The sequence below is a fragment of the Gadus chalcogrammus genome, chromosome 16, assembly GCF_026213295.1.
Source record: "Gadus chalcogrammus isolate NIFS_2021 chromosome 16, NIFS_Gcha_1.0, whole genome shotgun sequence".
Classification (NCBI taxonomy): domain Eukaryota; kingdom Metazoa; phylum Chordata; class Actinopteri; order Gadiformes; family Gadidae; genus Gadus; species Gadus chalcogrammus.
The window spans coordinates 31,496,200-31,516,052 of record NC_079427.1 but is presented as its reverse complement, the minus strand read 5'-3'; the positions used below and the strand labels follow the sequence as shown (position 1 = coordinate 31,516,052).

General features: G+C 44.3%; 1 protein-coding gene across 1 annotated transcript in view; it reads left to right on the top strand.

The window, feature by feature from the left end:
* clcn2b (chloride channel, voltage-sensitive 2b) overlaps positions 1–19,853 on the top strand; it is a 120,373-nt gene that overhangs the window by 27,560 nt on the left and 72,960 nt on the right. The window contains exon 3 of the mRNA XM_056611816.1: positions 19,558–19,689. Coding sequence (XP_056467791.1) covers positions 19,558–19,689 — 132 coding nt within the window. The remainder of the gene's footprint in view (positions 1–19,557; positions 19,690–19,853) is intronic.

Below are 19,853 nucleotides of genomic sequence, written 5' to 3'. Positions count from 1 at the left end.
AGAGTGCCACAATCCGGCAGAAATTCGATGAGAAAGAAGTCGATGGGTGTGTCGCTTAGACGTCGTCATCGTCTGGCCGTCCCTCCCCGTTCTGTGATTGGTTCCCTAACTCAGGCGAAAAACGGATCCATGGAATCCAGCCTGCCTTGCAGCGCAAAATGAAATGAAAGGCAGCATGGGTACACCCAGCCTTGTCGAGAGCTGCAGTGCCTGCCATCTTACGCCGTAACATATAGCTGTGTCGTCTTTACTAGTTTCACTACAATGTAATGACCACCACTAACTAGTGGAAAATACATTTGTGTCTAGTACGGCGTTATATTTATATATGTTAGGCTGTAGATTGAGATGGCAGTGTGCGAAATACCCGTCAATATTCGGGGGTGTCCTCATCCCCAAATTGTTGGCAATACCGATCTAAATGTTGTCAATATGCAGTAGGCCATAACATTACAATATTTCATGCAAGCCAAGACAATCAGTCTATATCTACTGTATAGCCTACATGCCAACACACACACGCACTTAACAATTATTGATAATCCGATACCTATTTGTAAAGCCACAATGACATAGGAGGCTGCATTGGCTAAAGTTGTTGGGATGCACGTTGCTTTATAACAAGGAGAGGCAAACTTTTGCATTACAATGCAAACACGACAATAATTGGCACCATTCTAGCGCACTTAGAAGAACAATCAACTGAATAAATGCCAGGTAGGCCTATGTAGCCTATCGGAGACGTGCACACAATCAGTGGACTTGCAAATGAGAGCCTGCAGTATGACCGATCTTCTGACATTATTTAACCATCCATCTACAACAAATACGATCAGACAGATACATAATTGAACACATACACAAAGCCCACAACAAGCCAAACATCACCACGGCAGGTGCACTCTCTCTCTCGCACAATCACACAATAACTCCAACCTCTCCAACTCCAAAGCAAGGCTGTTTCACTAAGACCACAACCAACCACCACTATGCAGTAGGCAACCTATGCACAACAATGCACAACAATCAGTTCTATACATCTCGTCTTTCTTCTGTTTGGCGCATATGGCTAATTTGCATACAAGCACAAGTCTGGCTTAAGGAAGCTCATTGCATTCACATGAATAAAAAATATATATCACATTATCTCATAATTACGAGATGATTATCTCAATCACAAGATAATTATCTCATAATAATGACATTGTATCTCATAATAACGAGATAGTTTCTCATAATTACGAGATATCCATCCCCTAATTAGGTTAATTTGCACACGAACGTGCAAATTGTTGCACATTCACAGTCCTAACCAGTAGGTGGAGATATGTGTGTAGCCAGAAGGACCACACCATAATAGCCCCCGAGACCGAGACAAGATTACCGAAGATCTCAGGAGTATTATGTTCAAATACATCAAAATGTATTTCCAAAAAAAATACTAACCTTCAAAATGTGTCAAAATAAGCTACAAAATACAACAGCCAAAACGTGTATCAAAATAAAATACTGTATTTTTGTATTTTCAAAATGCTACAAAAAATATTTTTTAAACAACCTTTTTCTAATAGCCTTTTTCATCTATCCCTTCGCTTTGTACACTACATGGAAAAACATCTGAAAGCAAGAGACTCCTTCCATAATCAGTCAACAGATTAGATATGCTGACCCCTCATGTTAGAGACATCCCAATATAAACCTCGGCCCTGAGAAATGTTCGGTAACTCAAGGAACCCTTCCTTGCCACTATGAATCAGTGACAATACCTTAAAGACAAACAATCCAAATGGATGATTTATTTAGAAATTTTAACTAGGAAGCATTTTAACCTTTTCAGGTTGTTTTTAACACCATCACTACCAAACTTATGGTGAATAATTTGTATACACCTGAAACTGGTGTGTGCACAACCTCTAGCAATGTAAATACCAAACAATTTATGACATTATCAATCATTTCTTATTTTAAATGTGCAAGAGGTTGGAAATGTCCTTGTTTGAGGTAGGAAATGATCTTGTCAAGTCACCATAGCACTGAAATATTTCACAGGAGAGAGAACATAGACAAATTTAAAGTTGAGAAAAAAACAGAAAAACAGAAAAAGGAAAGGAAATAGCAAACTCAAGTGTGCTATCAAAGCTTGTGAACTCAAGTCCTTGTGCTGTCCTTGTGTGAGCAAAGGAGGATGTGTAACCTTAGCCACCTTAGCTAGTGGTGTCTCCTCAGTTGATGCCTTTAAGCACAACTAACTTCTCAAACAGTGTTGCATTCAGATGACGCCTATTGGGCCTGTTAATCAGTCCAGCAAAGGAAAATAATGCTACACTGGAGCAGAAGACGGAATGATGGTATTGAACCAAAAAGGTTTTTGATGAGGGGGTACTGTTCCAAGGATGGCAAGTCCTTCCTTTGGTCCTCTAAAAAATGCAGTGACTCTAGCTCAGCCTTGCTGTGAGTTGGCTTCTGGAAAACCTGAACGTCTCCTGTGAAGATGAAGAAGTCACCCTCTTCCTCTTGTGGCAGCATCAGTTCTTGGATTCTTTTTTTTTTACTTGCCATTTGTGGAGGCAGCCAGCGCATCTTAAAGTACGGATGGGTCACACTCGCCTGGATCGCTTCATTCACTTCTGGACGAAGTACTAGAAAGGCACCAAATTTGCCCTGGAAACCATCCACTATGGCATGCAGAAGGTGTGAGCAGAAACGGAGGTTGTTGGCATGCAGTGCTTCAAGCTTTGCCTCAACTGCAAATAAGGTCGGAATTAATTCTGCGTAATAGCACGGGGACTGGCTCTGCAATCGATCAATTGCCTGTGCAAGGTGTTTCAGGACTTTGGTATATTCTTTGATGCACTCCATCTCTGCATCCTTAAATAATGGCAGGTTTAACTTTTTCATGAGATCAGGGCGTGTCTCGCGAATGCTGCAGAGCTGATGAGGGCTGTCATATAGAGTTCCAAAGTGTTGCACAAGGTGTAATCAACCAGAATTTTTGTACTGCAGAAAGCACTTCAGCGCTTTTAGGCCTTACTGCTGCGTTCCACAGTCCAGAACATTTTCCCATTGTAGAGTTGTTAAGATGCGACAAGCGAGAATGTTCTTTCATGGCCTTTTTTGCATCAGTTGTAGCAACTATGGCACGCAAATCTCAAATTAGTTGGTAAAATAATGCCAGTCTCATTTACCGCGGAGTCTGAAGAGTCTATTCCGATAAATGAGAGATCTTCTCCATCATTTTGACCCTCCTCTTCCATACACACTGCTGAAATATTAAATTCTTTAAATGCTTTGACGAAATTGGACCCATTTTCTGTTACTGTAGCAACACCACATTCATGGGACAGCCCATATTCGGCGTGGATTTCATCCAGTGTCTCCGCAATTCGATTGTAATGTGTGTGGACTAGGGAAATGGCGGCATGCTAGTGCTGTAGACAGGCGATCCAATGTATCTGGCTGAATCCAGTGTGCTGTCACACCAAAAAAGCTTTTAACACTGGTAGACCAAATGTCAGCAGTGGTACATAGGTGCTGGACACCTTTCAAGACTTCTTTCAAAGCATCCACTTTTGTTGTAAAGTCATTGTCAATAATTCTTCCTAGAGTTCTTCTTGAGATTACAGTTGCTTCTGGGTTCAAGCCCTGAACGAGGTCAATTAATTTTTGCTGCTCAACATTTGAAAGAAGATGCATTCCTTTAACATAGGCAGTGATTAAGTCATCTACTTTTTTATGAGAGATCTGGGGTCTCATTTATAAAACTGTGCGTGGGATCTTTACTAAAAGTGTACGTGCACCCAAAAGCCAAGTTTTGCATGCGCCAAAAAATATTCAGACTTATAAAACCCTGCGTACGCACACCTCTAAGTAATCTTTGCTTTATAAATCACAGAGTGCCTACAAGTGTGCGCAGCTGAATCAACTTCACGTTCCGCCCTGTACACGCCCCTTTTTAACCATAAATGGTCAATGCAAACAACCTCATGAATGCGATCTGCATATAAAACAGACTCAGATGCAAGCATTATGTCTTGTCGGAAACAATGGCAGAAGGACTGAGAAAAGCAGAAAAGCGAAATTTCACGGAGGTTGAAGTGGAGACACTTGTGGGTGAGGTGGAGGCCCGAAAAGTAGTTTTGTTCGGCGATCACGGGATTGGGATCACTAACAACAAAAAGCAGAGTGAGTGGCAACATGTTGCTGCAGCAGTGAACTCTGTCAGTGGCACGGCGCACAGTCATTTATAACCGTTGCTTACGCAACGGTTATAAATGACACCCCAGGGCATTTCTGGGAGAACACCCTGTAAACAACTATGTCTGCTTGTGTGTGGTACCGATGGTCCTTTTCTTTCCACTGCTGAAACCCTGCTTGTGTGGCTCAAACTCTGGAAGTACCTCACCTAGTCAAATCTACTGGGCCCTTAGTCTTAATCTACCTACCGGGCTCCTAGTCACAATCTACCAGACCCTTAGTCTAAAACTACCGGGCCCCTAATCTAAATCTACCAGGCCCTTAGTCTAGATCTACCTGTCCCCTAGTCTAGATCTACCTGGCCCCAAGTCTAAATCTACCGGGCCCTTAGTCTAAATCTATTGGACCTTTAGTAAATCTACCGGGCCCTTTCTCTAAATCATTGGTTCTCAAAGTGTGGCCTGCGGGCCAATGGGGGCCTGCAGAAACATTCCTGGCGGCCCGCAATGACATACAGATGTAAGTAAAAAAAAAAATATATATATATTTTTTATTATTATATCAATATTAATTTAAACAAAAATAAATAAATGTAAAGAGAAAAGTCGACTCTCTAGCTTTTATTTAAATCCTGTTACTAAGTTAGTTTTGTTGTAATTTTGTTAGTTTTAATCCGACTGTACATTACTTTGAAAGGATGAACCTCAGTTTCGTGATTTAGACAAGACTATTTAGATTAGATAGACCTTTAGATTTTCGTTTTTCGGCCACGAATTTTCATTTCGGTGCATCCCTAGTTTAACCTAAATTAAGAATATTATTGATTCTTATGAATTCTTTCTGCTTACCGTCCTACTCCTACTCGCTCTACCTAGGCGCCAGCCCTCACCTGAAGTACCCAGAGTACCTTCAGGATGTGAGAATAGTCTGATGCGTCTTATCTCTGGCTGTTTGTTGCATGTGTAAAAGGGCAATTCTGGGTCATCTCCGGACCTGATTCCCCGGATAATCTCAGGAGTTCCACCTGAGTTCAGGGTTGAGAGGCTTGGAGGACACGAACCACCTACCGCCTGCCACCTGCTGGGTGCTTGCAAGGGAACATTTGAGATTCACAGCTTAGCCCCAAGGTCTCCTTCATCTGCTCCGAAGTAGTTGGTGTCAAAGACATTGTTGTTGTTTTGTGTTCATTGTTCGATTACTCTTATCAGCAAAAATGTATCACACAATACATTATTGATACAATGCACCACAGTGCCAAACATCAGTGGATACAAGGCTTAGGAAATAGAATGGGGGGAGATGGGTGGCCAGAAACACAGAAAGGCTTTAAATATGATCAATCTCTGGGGCTCATTGGCTCGACCGCTAGGGCTAACGAGGGATACCTTGCAGCGAACGGGTCTGATTCCCACCTGTATGCTACGTGTTCTTCTCTTTTCTAACCTGCTGTCAGGTCTCTCTTCACCGTCCTGTCAATAAAGTCCAAATGGGAGCATTGGTAGGAGACGGACAGCACCTCCCGCTCACCCATGCGTCCCACTGGGCCCTTTCTCTACTTCTTATAGAGCAGAGTGAGGATCATTAGCACAAGGCCACTTTATTATCTTTTCAGCAAAACGCTGTTCACAGGGCTCTAGGAGGGAATAAATCCCCTCGTAAAACATCCAAATGAAAATGATCTAAAGACAATTAAAACAAAGAAGTAAGGAGGCATCACATCTCGCTCGCATTTCTAGGAACAGACATGGCAATAATCAAAAGACACAAGCTATCTGTCTGTCTGCACACCGACATACAGACGACCTCTGTCAGGAGGACAGCGCACCCGCTGGTGAGTGTGGAGCTCTGATTGTACACCCCCTTTCTTTGACTGGATCCTAATATGTCACCGATGAAGAGCTCACTGCACACTGGTGCTCCCACACAGGGAGGGGGAAGAAGGGGAACATAGACACACACATGCACGCACAGCAATACTCACACATGCATGAAATAAATAGTTTACAAACATACTGTATGTAGCCATATATCCAGCTACTGGGCATGGAGTAGTTCAGAAAACCAGTAAGTAATTGTCGGGCCATCTTACTTTAAATTGAGGGGACCTTGCTGATGCTTTTATCCAAAGCGACCATTCATTCACACATTAACACAGACGGCGGAGTAAGCCATGCAGGGCGACAGCCAGCTCGTCGGGAGCAGTTTCAGTTAGGCGTCTTGCTCAAGGACACACCAACACTCAAATAGGAGGAGCCAGGGATCAACAGGGGGTCAACCTGGGTCAACCCACTATTCCTTCTGAGGAACTGCAGCCCTATTTCTCTTGCTTCTTCCTATTCAAAACATTTTCCGAATGTATTGGTGTCATTCATGTCTGTCTTACACTGGTCACCTCTGTTATCCTTGTAGGGGGGAGTTGCATGGAGATCCAAAAGTTGCATGGAGCAGCAACTCTATGAATGAGATGCGTTTTTTTATCAATAATTGTGGGTTAAGATGGGGTGCCAATACTAGTTAACGTAGACTGTCCTGTGACAATATATATGTCACCTTTCAAACTGTCTACAATGTTATGGCTTGCCCAGCAGGGGGCAGCCTGGTCCTGACTGGAATGAGTTTGAGTCACAAACAGATATAGAAGACCTAGAGAAGGGAGATCCTTGGTGTGTGTGTGTGTGTCTCTATGACCTTTTAATCAGTGAGACAACACACACACACACACGCACACACGCACACACGCACGCACGCACGCACACGCACATGCACACACACACACCAGCAAACAATAATCCGATTCCATGGGCTGTAGGAAGGGCGTGATTGGATTAGCTCTTATGTTGGTTTTATCGCCGTCTAAAGGTTGACGGCATATTGAGGTATGACAATCACTCATCTGAGACAATAGATTAAATAACCATGCCATGTCGATTTCCATATGTAAGGGTGCCACCAGCATTGGATATTTGTGTGTGTGTGTGTGTTTGTATATATGCATGTGTATATATATGTATATATGTATGTATATGCATATATGTATGTATGTATGTATGTATGTATGTATGTATGTATGGTATGTATGTATGTATGTATGGTATGTATGTATGTATGTATGTATATATATATATATATATGTATATATGTGTATATATATATGTGTATATATGTATATATATATATATGTGTATATATGTATATATATATCTATACAGTATGTATATATATATATTAGAGCTGTCAAGCGATTAAAATATTTAATCATGATTAATCGCATTAATGTCATAGTTAACTCACGATTAATCGCAAATTATTTTTCTATGCTAAATATCCCTTGATTTTTTTGTCCCATAATTCTTCTCATTTTAATTCTCTTATGAACATGGTGAAGTGCATCGGCTTGCCTGGTGCAAATGATTTTTTAATGATAACAACATTGGCATATACTGATCAAAACAGGACGATACAAAAAAAGAGCCTATAGTGCAATTAAACGACTGCTTTGAACAAATGTCATTTGAACATAGCAGTCAGGCTACTGCTTCTTTGTTTTGAGCCAAAGAAAAAAAAAATATTTTTTTAATTTATTTTTTTAGTAAAATTATTGCGTTAATCGCGCAATAGATTTTTTAACGCCGTTACAATTGGTTTGCGTTAACGCCGTTAATAACGCGTTTAACTGACAGCTCTAATATATATATATATGTATGCATATATATATGTATATATATTGTGGTGACCCGGCTCAAGGAACAAGAGTCTCGGATTCTCAAACTGCCAACAAGGCACGTTACCTGCCCTCTGGGCTTCCAGGCCTGCCGTGTCGGGGCCGGGTTGCCACAATATGTGTATGTATGCATGTATATATATATATATATATGTATATATATGTAGATGTATGTATGTATATATATATATATATATGTATGTATATATATATATATATATATATATATATATATATATATATATATATATATATATATATATATATACATACATACATACATACATACATACATACATACATACATACATACATACATACATACATACATACATCTACATATATATATGTGTATGTATGTATATATATATATAGTGTTATTTTGCAAGTAAGGTTGCCCCAACATTGGGGCAGTGTGTGTGTGTGTGTGTGTGTGTGTGTGTGTGTGTGTGTGTGCTGACAAAGAGGTCAGACTCGGATGAAAAAATATATATATTTTCCAAGATAAGGTATCTAAGTGAACTGCAGGAAGCACACACACACACACACACACACACACACACACACACACACACACACACACACACACACACACACACACACACACACACACACACACACACACACACACACAGGAGACACACACACACACAGGAGACACACACACACACAGGAGACACACACACACACACACAGGAGACACACACACACAGGAGACACACACACACACAGGAGACGCACACACACACACACAGGAGACGCACACACACACACAGGAGTCTCACACACACACTAATGCTCAATGACATAGTGTCATTTCTATTTACTAGGGATTACATCCTCGTCACACATTTACATTTCAAACTAACACCAGGACCGTCGTGAGAGAAACAATACCAAATATAACCGCAAGCGGTGATTAACAGGGTCCGAGCAAAATTTAAAGTCAAGAACAAACTAATGGAAGATATATCAATGTAACATATAATTGTCATGTTTAAGGAAAGATGTTCCACGTATAAACCTGAACTTCATTCACATGGTCAAAATGTCTATTGATAAGCACACAACATCCACAAAACTCAAAGAAAACTAATTTCTCAAGCAGGCGAGCAGGGTTGGATGTTGGCTCTGGAGGTAGGAAGGTATTGTTATTTCTTCTATGCGGCAAAGCTCTCCTGCCAGCCCCCCCTCCCGAAACTAGTAGATTAGTCCTAGTCCACTACCCGGGGCCTGGTACATAAACTATACAGACCCATGGTCACGAGTGAGCCCGTGTTTGTTCTACGATCGGCCCCTAAGGTTACTTACTCTCGCACACATAGGAGACTTCTAGAGGAGGGATGGGTGGTTGGGAAAACATGCTTACCGGCCCAAAGAAATGAATGATTGTTGGCAGCTGAGCCCACAATAAACAACATGATTATAGACGTCAAAAAACAGTTCACAACCTCTGCTTAATAGATCGTTTGATAATGTCTAAATCAAAGTAAAGTCGAAAGTGCCCCCTATCTGATCTGTCGGGACAGTTCTCAAAGCTCAAACTAGAACAGAACTGGTAGGGTGAAATAAATGCTGTGCTCAGATCAGCCCGTAGACTGTGGTCAGCTAGCAGTCATATTGGTGATTTGGGTGGGAGACCTTGGTTAATCCTGCATCCCAGGTCCCACCAGGTAGCCTTTAGAATGCATTTCCATGGAGTTGTCCCGGTTTCTCAAATGTGTGCGTGCTCGCTCACAAATGAATATACTCTCACTCTGATGTATCTGAGCTATTGGACCTTGGCTGCTGGCTTGTGTGTGTGTGTGTGTGTGTGTGTGTGTGTGTGTGTGTGTGTGTGTGTGTGTGTGTGTGTGTGTGTGTGTGTGTGTGTGTGTGTGTGTGTGTGTGTGTGTGTGTGTGTGTGTGTGTGTGCTCTGCAGTGGTACTGTACAGCTGATGTAATCTGTCCTATACATAATGTATAAGGTACGATGGGCCAACTCCGTCTCTCTGGCTCAGCACAATGTCAGGAAGCCACACTTGGTGAACATGGTGGGAAGAGGGACATCATTTTGCTAAAATCTGTGCCAATCGGGGAGTGCGTTGGCGGGAGATGATGTCAGTGGTCTCTCTGTTCTCCTCCACTGGGGTCAGATCTTTGGTCTCTTGTGCAATGCTTAGTTCAGTGGCAATATTAAAAATGGATTCTTGTCTGAAGTTCTAGCCATAACCTGGCAGTGCCCAGACACTTTTATTAACAGCAGCGTTATTCTATTGTTTATGTTGTGTGATTGGGTGCTCTCAGCACGTGGTTTTATGGCCAGATCCCTGCCTCGCTCGTAAAAACGGTGTGGTCCAAAAGCTTTGGACCACAATGCCTATTGATTTTCTTCTTATTTCTGTCAGTTTGACTCTCTGCTCCTTCAGCCCTCTTCAGGCCCTCTCCTCCACCGTTCTTGCCTCTGCTTCCTCCACCACATTAGAGGGAACAATAGATGGGCTATATGTTTGCTGTTAGCTTAGAGCTTCTCTCCCTTCTCCCCCTATTCTTCCTTCTCATCTCTCCTTTCTCCTTCTCACTCCTCCTCCTCAGCCATTCATTCCCGTGCCCCCCAGCCTCCCTCATTAGTAGGTCCTTCCTAATCATCTGTAAGTGCAACCCCACACCAACAGGCCATACACACACACACACACACACACACACACACACACACACACACACACACACACACACACACACACACACACATGCACACACACGCACACACACGCGCGCGCACACACACACACACACACACACACACCTGTTTCGAAAGGTCATTTTTCTGGAGGTCTATAAATTCCATAATAAGGAGAGAAAAGTATTCGTCACTCACAGTTGATGGCTGTGGGCATGTTTGTTGTTGATTTACACTTTAATAGGAGAGTAAAGCAAGCTCCATTCTAAAGAAAGAGTGTGTTTGTGTGTCATTGACAGGACATTAAATGTGTGTTTATGGGGTCAAGTAATCATAACCAGCAATAAACCTCAGAGCGCCATGATTGTAAGTGATGGTCTTTGAACATGATCTTGTTGTTGTGATGGGTCTCCTCTTAAAGACACAGGCACCAGTCATGGCTTGGTGCAGCTGTGTGGGTCCACTGCAGTGGTGCTGTGTCTAACTGTGTTTGTGTGATCTATTCCTCTAGGGTCAGGGTATCCTTGGGTCCTGGAGGCCCCAGCTCGGGACTTTATATCTGGTAAAGATAAACTGGTCTGTGACCCCCTCCCCCCCAACCTACATGCCCAGCCCCGTCCCCCAACCCCCCCACCCTGTCAGCTTCTTAATGTCCTACATTAATATCCCCATCATTAATATCTCAACAAGCAATGTTCCAGCTTTGTGAAGTGTTACTAGAGAACCATTCTCCTTGGTCAACTCAGTGTGTGTGTGTGTGTGTGTGTGTGTGTGTGTGTGTGTGTGTGTGTGTGTGTGTGTGTGTGTGTGTGTTTGACTAATGCCATCATTAATATCTCAACAAGCAATTGTCCACACACACATTATTGTGTGTGTATGTGTGAGTGTGTGCGCAGGAGTATGTGTGTTTTCGCTGCTTCATTTTGCGTCCACTAGCCCTGACCATGCAGTGTGTGTCTTTCCTGCTGGCTGCATTAATGAAGCACACAGACTCTGTAATGTATGAGTTGGTTTGGCAGAAACCTCACCAGCCCAGCCTTTCTTACTACTCGCCACAGGCGTTAATGGAAAGTCATAAACTGCCTGGTGTGTGTGTGTGTGTGTGTGTGTGTGTGTGTGTGTGTGTGTGTGTGTGTGTGTGTGTGTGTGTGTGTGTGTGTGTGTGTGTGTGTGTGTGTGTGTGTGTGTCGGGGGGGGGGGGTTGTCTGATTATGCAGTGCAAGCTGTAGAGGACCGCGTTGATCAATGTCTTGCCTCTTGCTTAGAAAACAGACAAACGATACACACACAAACAAATACACATACACATTCTCATACTCGCACACACGCACGCACGACCACACACACATACACATACACACACACATATAAACACACACACACACACACACACACACATCAATGTTTTTATCAGTCATTGCCAGCTCTCTGTTTGTGTGTTTGGGTATGTCTGTGTTGGTTGTGTGAGTCCTCTATATTTGTGTTGCTTTCTATAATTGAGTTAGAAAGATGTCGGCCCTGGATTGATGAGGCCTGTGTTCCAATCCCTCTGGTTTCACAGGGTGAACATCAGGCTGGGGTTGAGTTTTCACTGCACATATTTGTTATGTGTTGCGGAATACTATTGAATCCACAATGGAACTGCAGCGGGTGCAAACTAGCAACGATACATGCGTCGCTGTAGAAAGTCATTTGCGCTGGGTGCAAGATAGACAGAGCTATAAGCCAAAAACAGCTTGCTCAAGGGCCAGGGGTCTCATTTATAACCGTTGCGTATGCGCAAAACGGGGCTGAAATTGGCGTACGTGACTTTCCACGCTAAGGTTGTGATCTATAAAAAACCAACCTGACGGGAAAATGTGCGCAGCCCTAAGCAAACTCTGACCCATGCGTACGCATGGTTTGGAGGAAAAGGAGAATTGGTGACACAGATGGTGTGGTGGTGAACTGAAGTCAGACCGAAGAATTGTAGAATGAGAAGAACAATTATGTTTTATCATCGCCCTTCATAAATTTAATTTCAACCCGTGTCATGCGTTAAATCCTAATCAGAATAATTTAAGTCAACTGCGTTATTTCTCAGTTATAACTCCAGAAACATCACCTTAGAATATAAATAAAAAAAAAATCTCTATATTTAATCCCGTCACTCCATACTGTCCACTGACGGCGCGACTGCATGGAATAAAGCATCTGTCCAACATGGGTCAATAACATAATATTTTTCTGTGACACTGTAAACACATAATCAAATGTAAATTAAATCCCAAGTGTGGAAAACCAAGCCACACTCCTCATCACAATCGTTGTCCGTTACTCTTGATGCTTTTCATGACAAAGCAGGCATTAAAAAGGGGTTATGTTCAAGAACATTTTACGTGGGTGATTACAAACTGATTATCCAAGGTGTTCTCGGTCAGTCTTATTACCGTAACCCTAAATGCAGAGGTGAGCGCCGTGGTAATGCTGCACCATATGGCACTTCTGGCAGACCATGCAAATGGCAGGATTCGGAGGGATAGGGTCTTTAGGAACCATAACGATTTATTGGTACATAAAAATATGTAACTCTATGCCTTTTTTAATTCTGGGACTGTGCGCTCCGTGCTACTGACAGAGTTCACTGCTGCAGCAACATGTTGCCACTCACTCTGCTTTTTGTTGTTGGCGATCCCAATCCCGTGACCGCCGAACAAAACTACTTTTCGGGCCTTCATCTCACCCACAAGTGTCTCCACTTCAACCTCCTGGTTCTGCCATAGCCTGGTTCTACCAGACTCTCGTACTTCACTTCATTTCATTTTATTTGTACAGAGAGTCTGGACCTAATCAATTGACAAACGTTAACTCACTTGAAGGCGGGTGTCTGTTAAAGTTTAAAATGATTGGATCTGCCCAGTGCCACTCTGGATCTGCCATAACCAATCGCTAACGTTTGGTTGTGACGTATGTCATGCGCCGGGAATCACGCGCAGGTTGTACACAAACCAAACACCTTGCGCGTCTGCACGAAAATGTCCGTCAACGACAGCTGCAGGTTTTGTTCGTCGAATTTAATTTATCAGGGAAAAATTGCACATTGTAAATCAACTACCGACCTACAACAACAACTCAAACTGGCGTACGACTTTATCGTCATTGTTCTCAGACACGCCCTCTGTTCGCCGATTGGTGGCCGCTGTGGCGGCACCAGAAAACCAAATTACATACAGCAGGTCCAGACCTAGTACTGAAGGGAAATTCAAATTGAGCGGAAGTACTTAGGGGGGCGGAGCCAGGCTACTTCTGCCATTGTTTCCGACAAGACATAATACTTGCATCTGAGTCTGTTTTATATGCAGATCGAATTCATGAGGTCATTTGCATTGACCATTTATGGTTAAAGGGGCGTGTACAGGGCGGAACGTGAAGCTGATTCAGCTGCGCAAACTTGTAGGCACTCTGTGATTTATAAAGCAAAGATTGCGTACGGTGTGCGTACGCAGGGTTTTATAAATCTGAATATTTTTTGGCGCACGCAAAACTTGGCTTCTGGGAATACGCACATTTTTAGTAACGATCCCACGCACAGTTTTATAAATGAGACCCCAGGTGACTCACAGCAGGTCGAGACCTCAATAGAGTGTGTGTGTGTGTGTGTGTGTGTGTGTGTGTGTGTGTGTGTGTGTGTGTGTGTGTGTGTGTGTGTGTGTGTGTGTGTGTGTGTGTGTGTGTGTGTGTGTGTGTGTGTGTGTGTGTGTGTGTGTGAGGACTGTAGAATGAAAACGCTGACCATTCAGCTCCAGGAGATTGGAAGAAGAGGGTCGGGGGGGGGGGGGAGGGAATTGGAATTAGAGGACAGGGTTGTGGGGAGAGAGGGGGAACGAGGGATGCAGGAGCTGAGGGACGGGAGAGAATGAAATGGAGAGGAGAGGAGATAGGGGGATGGAGAGAGGCGGAGAGCGTTGAGCGCAGAAGCAGCAGGTGTCCTATTGGCTGCTGGTCTCTCAGGCTTACTTCCAGAAAATGAATTGACCTTACCTTTCCCCTGTGTGATTACACACACACATATATACACACACACAGTCACACACACACACTGACACAGAGAAACACACACACCACAACAGCGTGTGCAGCCGTATGCTAACACACAGGCCAAGCCCACTCCGTGATGAATGATGCTCATTATCATGGCGGATGCCACCATATGTTGGTATGTTGGCTCTTTCTGCATTGGTGTGGATTGTGAAGAACTCATGCAAACCAGCTCATTAATCACTATCCACTGTGCATGAGTTGTGGCCGATAGATTCAGAAGATGTGTGTTTATCCCCCAGAATCTCCCATGCGGCCGCACTCTCACCTGATGAAACTGTTGAAACCCCACTATAAATACAACCTCATTGTCACAGTTGAATACAAGCAACCTAACAAAAGTGGTCTCAGGTATAGCTACTCTATCCATGATTGGTAAATGCATCAAACGGTTTCCTTATATACATTATTCAAATTTAATATATTTTATATGACAGTGAAAGAGGCAATGTTCAGAAGACAACTTGATAACGATAAAGGGTTCTGTCAGGTTTTTTCAAGAGTAAATGACGATTAGAGTTATGGTTCCCTCACTGATGAGAACGACCAGCCTCTCAGAGTGTGTTTGAGAAATCTGGGATGGATAATAGGGGCAGAGCTACACCTTTCTTTCCATGTCAGATAAGTGACTCACAAATGCATGCCAAGTGCGGCTCAGTGCAGTCATTGGTGTGGGCAAAGACGCAAAGGAACTTTGTGGATGTATTCAACACACACGCACGCACGCACGCATGCACGCACACACGCACACGCTCGCAGATACAAACACACACACACACAGGAAAAAAACACAGCTGCTAAGAGCGAGAGAGGGGAGTGATGTGTGAGCCCCCTCTGTCCATGTGGTAGCAGCCATTGCTGGCGGGCCCTTACATTTTTTTTACGTGACGGTTTATGTTTTGACCGATGAGCATAAGGAACAAATCAACATGAGGGAGAGGGAATGATGGTTGATGAGAAAGGGCGGGGTCTTTAAAGAAGACACCGGAAGAGAATAATTAATTAGTTATTGAATATTGTCTCTATGCAGGCCAGGTTTGACTGTATTACTCTCCACGGTCTTTATGTATTTACGTTTCGTCTTATCCCTCACTCAAGTAGAATTGGAGGCACTCTCTCTCTCTTTCTGTCTCTCTGACTCTGTCTCTCTCTCTGTGTGTCTCTTCGTCTCTGTCTCTCTCTCTCCCTCTGTATCTCTGTGTCTCTCCCTGTGGATCTGTACTAAAGGAGCAGCATAAAGAGCTGAGTTATGCAGGTTGCCATGCGTGTTAACGGTAATGTAATTAATTAGACAGAACATCTGAATGAGGGCCCCCCGTGTGCATCAAGTTACATACATTAATGGATGAAAAGGAAGGCACAACGCAATACATTTGTTTAATGGCAGATATCTCCGGCTGTGCATTGTGTTACACCGCATGTCATAAGAGTGCAGTAGATTTAAATAATTTACGTGTTTTTTTGTTGTGTTGTAGCACAAGAATATTGCATTGACGGGGAAAAGTCTCTCTTGACTGTAATCTCTGTCTCCATCTTTCGCTTTCAATCGCTCCCACGATGGCGAGAGAGGACATAACGCATGCACACTGGCCAGGGCTCATTTAAGTTGCCTTGGATACAGAACACATCGGGCTCCACAGTCTCACAAAATAGCTGTCCTCAGTATAGTGTGTGTGTGTGTGTGTGTGTGTGTGTGTGTGTGTGTGTGTGTGTGTGTGTGTGTGTGTGTGTGTGTGTGTGTGTGTGTGTGTGTGTGTGTGTGTGTGTGTGTGTGTGTGTGCACTCATGCTCTTTACCGATGTTGTTGCGTTTGTGCACAGGTGGGAATGCGTTTGAGTGCAGGTGTGTGTGTGGGTGGGTGTTTGAGATTAAGCAGGACCTGGGAGGGGGACAGAGGGGGAGAGAGGGAGAGAGGGAGAGAGAGAGAGAGGGAGAGAGGGAGAGAGAGAGTTCCACCAAGAATAAAGTCACCAATCGTTCCAACTGCAATACGTCTGTAGACTGAGCAAACCTAATAATACCTCTAAGAAGACAGGATTGCACAGATGTCCATGCAGCCAGCACGTGCGCACACACACACACATGTGCGGACACACACACACTCTCTCACTCACTAACTCGTTTGCATAACTATACCAATGCCTAAACATACACAGGCTGACTAACCCCACATAAGAGGGTTTGTATAAATAAATCATAATGGCCGAAGATGACACACAACATAGACACAATCATGAACAAATACGCAGTGCATAATATTGTAAACATGAAAGAAATGAGGTCAAAGACTTCTGCTGAGGGACTGACAGCCCTGGGAAGGTGATATGTATGAGTTTATGAGGGTTGGTGTGTTTTTGTATTTCAGACAGACACACTGTTGATTGGAAATGGTGCAAGTATAACTCTGCCACCATAAATTCTTCACGTCTTCTGCCCTCTCTCCCTCTCCCAGAACTCTCTCCTTCTGCCCTCCTCTCCCAGAACTCTCTCCTTCTGCCCTCCTCACCCAGAACTCTCTTCTCCTGCCCTTCCTCCCTCTCCCAGAACACTCTCCTTCTGCCCTACCTCTCCCAGAACTCTTTTCTTCTGCCCTCCTCTCCCAGAAGTCTCTTCTTCTGACCTCCCTCCCTCTCCCAGAACTCTCTCCTTCATGCCCTCCCTCCCACTCCCAGAACTCTCTCCTTCATGTCCTCCTGCCCTCCCTCCCTCTCCCAGGACTCTCTCCTTCTGCCCTCCCTCCCTCTCCCCTCCCTCTCCCCTTCATTCCCATCGTCAGCCACTAATGAAGCGGAAATGAAACGGTTGTTTGAATCTATGTTTGGGTTTCCGAAACAAGTCCTTTGAATTTTGGTTGTCCCATTCAAAGAAGTGTGTTGGTTATGGTTGTTTTCCATCTTGGCTGCCTGCTCCAGAGCAGGTCTGAGTGTTAAAGGGAATACTTGAACAGGAGTCAGGCCTACAAACATAAAGTTGAAGCATCAAGTTGTTTAAACTTGATCTGCTTTTTATTTGGATGTTGTACTGCTCTGAGGTGCGTTATTTAAACCCTTGATGTCAACAATCAAGATAAGAATATGATGCACATCTCTAGAGATAGCTTTCTGAACAACAACAATAACCGCCCATCAATTGCCAGGACAACGTAGGTGAACCAATACCAACCGTGCCCCTAAATGTAAATCACACACTCACACTTCTTTGTAAACACTTGGGCCTCCTGCCACAGTTCAGCCTCCTCCTGACACTCACTCACACTCAATGCTCCAAACCTTAAGTGGCATCTGGCAGAGGTGAGGGTGAAACGGGGACAGCGTCATAAGGAGGGCAGAGAGAGAATGATAAACCAGCTGCATAAAAAATGAGCTGTACTGACAATTAGTCAACATTAGTCAACGGAAACATGAAGTGTTTGTCTGTGGGACAAAGTGTGAGTGTGTGTGTGCATGTTGTTCTGCAGAGCAAAAGTGATCTTATGTAACATGTAAAAACCCTGTATCAGTTGGCAAAGTGATGTTCACTGGTTCTCATCTGAAGCTACCCGGACAAGCAGTGTTTTGGCCCAGCTCTACGTGCATCCTGTCCCGGATGGTTTCAAGCACTGTGTTGGCCCTGCTCTACGTGCATGCTGTCCCGGAAGTTGGCTCTGCTCTACGTGCATGCTGTCCCGGATATTGGCCCTGCTCTACGTGGATCCTGTCCCCGATGTTGGACCTGCTCTACGTGCATCCTGTCCCGGATGGTTTCACGACCAGCTACTTGGAACACTTCCTCGGCTCAGCGTTAGCTCACCAGTTTCCTCCTGAATGAGCAGAGGCGTTCATCAGGTCGCTGTTATGGGCTCTGTTCATCGGGTCGCTGTTATGGGCTCTGTTCATCAGGTCTGTACCTGTTATGGGCTCTGTTCATCAGGTCTTTACCTGTTATGGGGGCTGTTCATCAGGTCTGTACCTGTTATGGGCTCTGTTCATCAGCTCGCTGTTATGGGCTCTGTTCATCAGGTATTTACTTGTTATGGGCTCTGTTCATCAGAGCCTGTTATGGGCTCTGTTCATCAGCTCTTTGTTATGGGCTCTGTCCATCAGGTCGCTGTTATCGGCTCTGTTCATCAGGTATTTACATGTTATGGGCTCTGTTCATCAGGTCTGTACCTGTTATGGGCTCTGTTCATCAGGTCGCTGTTATGAGCTCTGTCCATCAGCACTCTGTTATGGGCTCGGTTCACCACCACTCTGTTACAGGCTTGGTTCAGCACGTGGTAGGGAGGACAACACTTCAGAAGATTATCTTTGCGGTCTCTTTCTGGTTGGAGGGGCAGGGTGTAAAGGTTGGCACTACGTGTTGCATCAGCGCTATACTGCATCGCTTTCAAGTGACACACAGGACGAGCTCCCAGGGTCGGCGTTGACAGCGTTGCCATGTTTTTCCTCTGTTGACGAGTGCTGAAGCCCAACCTAGCACAGCACTACCCTCGGCACGGGGACAGCTCGGACCCTCCAACCTGTAGATTCCAAACATTTTCTACATCAATTTGACCTCTCCAAGTGTCCAATCAGATAACAGCTTTGTTTGAACAGTGGCTTTCTTCATATGCAAACCTTAATTATGCATGTTTGATGAGTTAACAGCGCTGAACTGTCAAGTGTTGGCTTGCTGTGTTCTGAATGCATCCCCCCCCCCCCCCCCCCCCCCCCATATAACTGTCAAAGCAAATGTTAACGTGAGCCTTCCCTCAATGTTTTAACCTGTCCTTTTTTAACAGAGTTTGACAACTACTGTTGTACTTACCTGTTGACGCCTCCCTGCCTCAATTCCCTCCCTCCCTCCCCCCTCCTCCTGTCCTCCCCTCCTCTCTCCCTCCCTCCATCCTCCCTCCCCCATCCTCCCTCCTCCCCTTTCTCCCTACAGTCTGCACGGTGCGCTGCCAGAAGTTCCTGATCTCGCGGGTGGGCGAGGATTGGATCTTCCTCATCCTCCTGGGGCTGCTGATGGCACTCGTTAGCTGGGCGGTGGACTTCTGCATCGCCATCTGCCTCCAAGGTGACCCAGGATGAGAGGAGTCATGTGCATTTGTATTGTGTACCCTCTAATGTATGTGGTCAGGATAGATACTGCATTGGTCACTGGGAGCAGTGGGATAAAGGGATTCAAAGGCAGGTGACAGGTGATGGGAGACTGGGAATGGGGGATGGGCGTGTGATGGA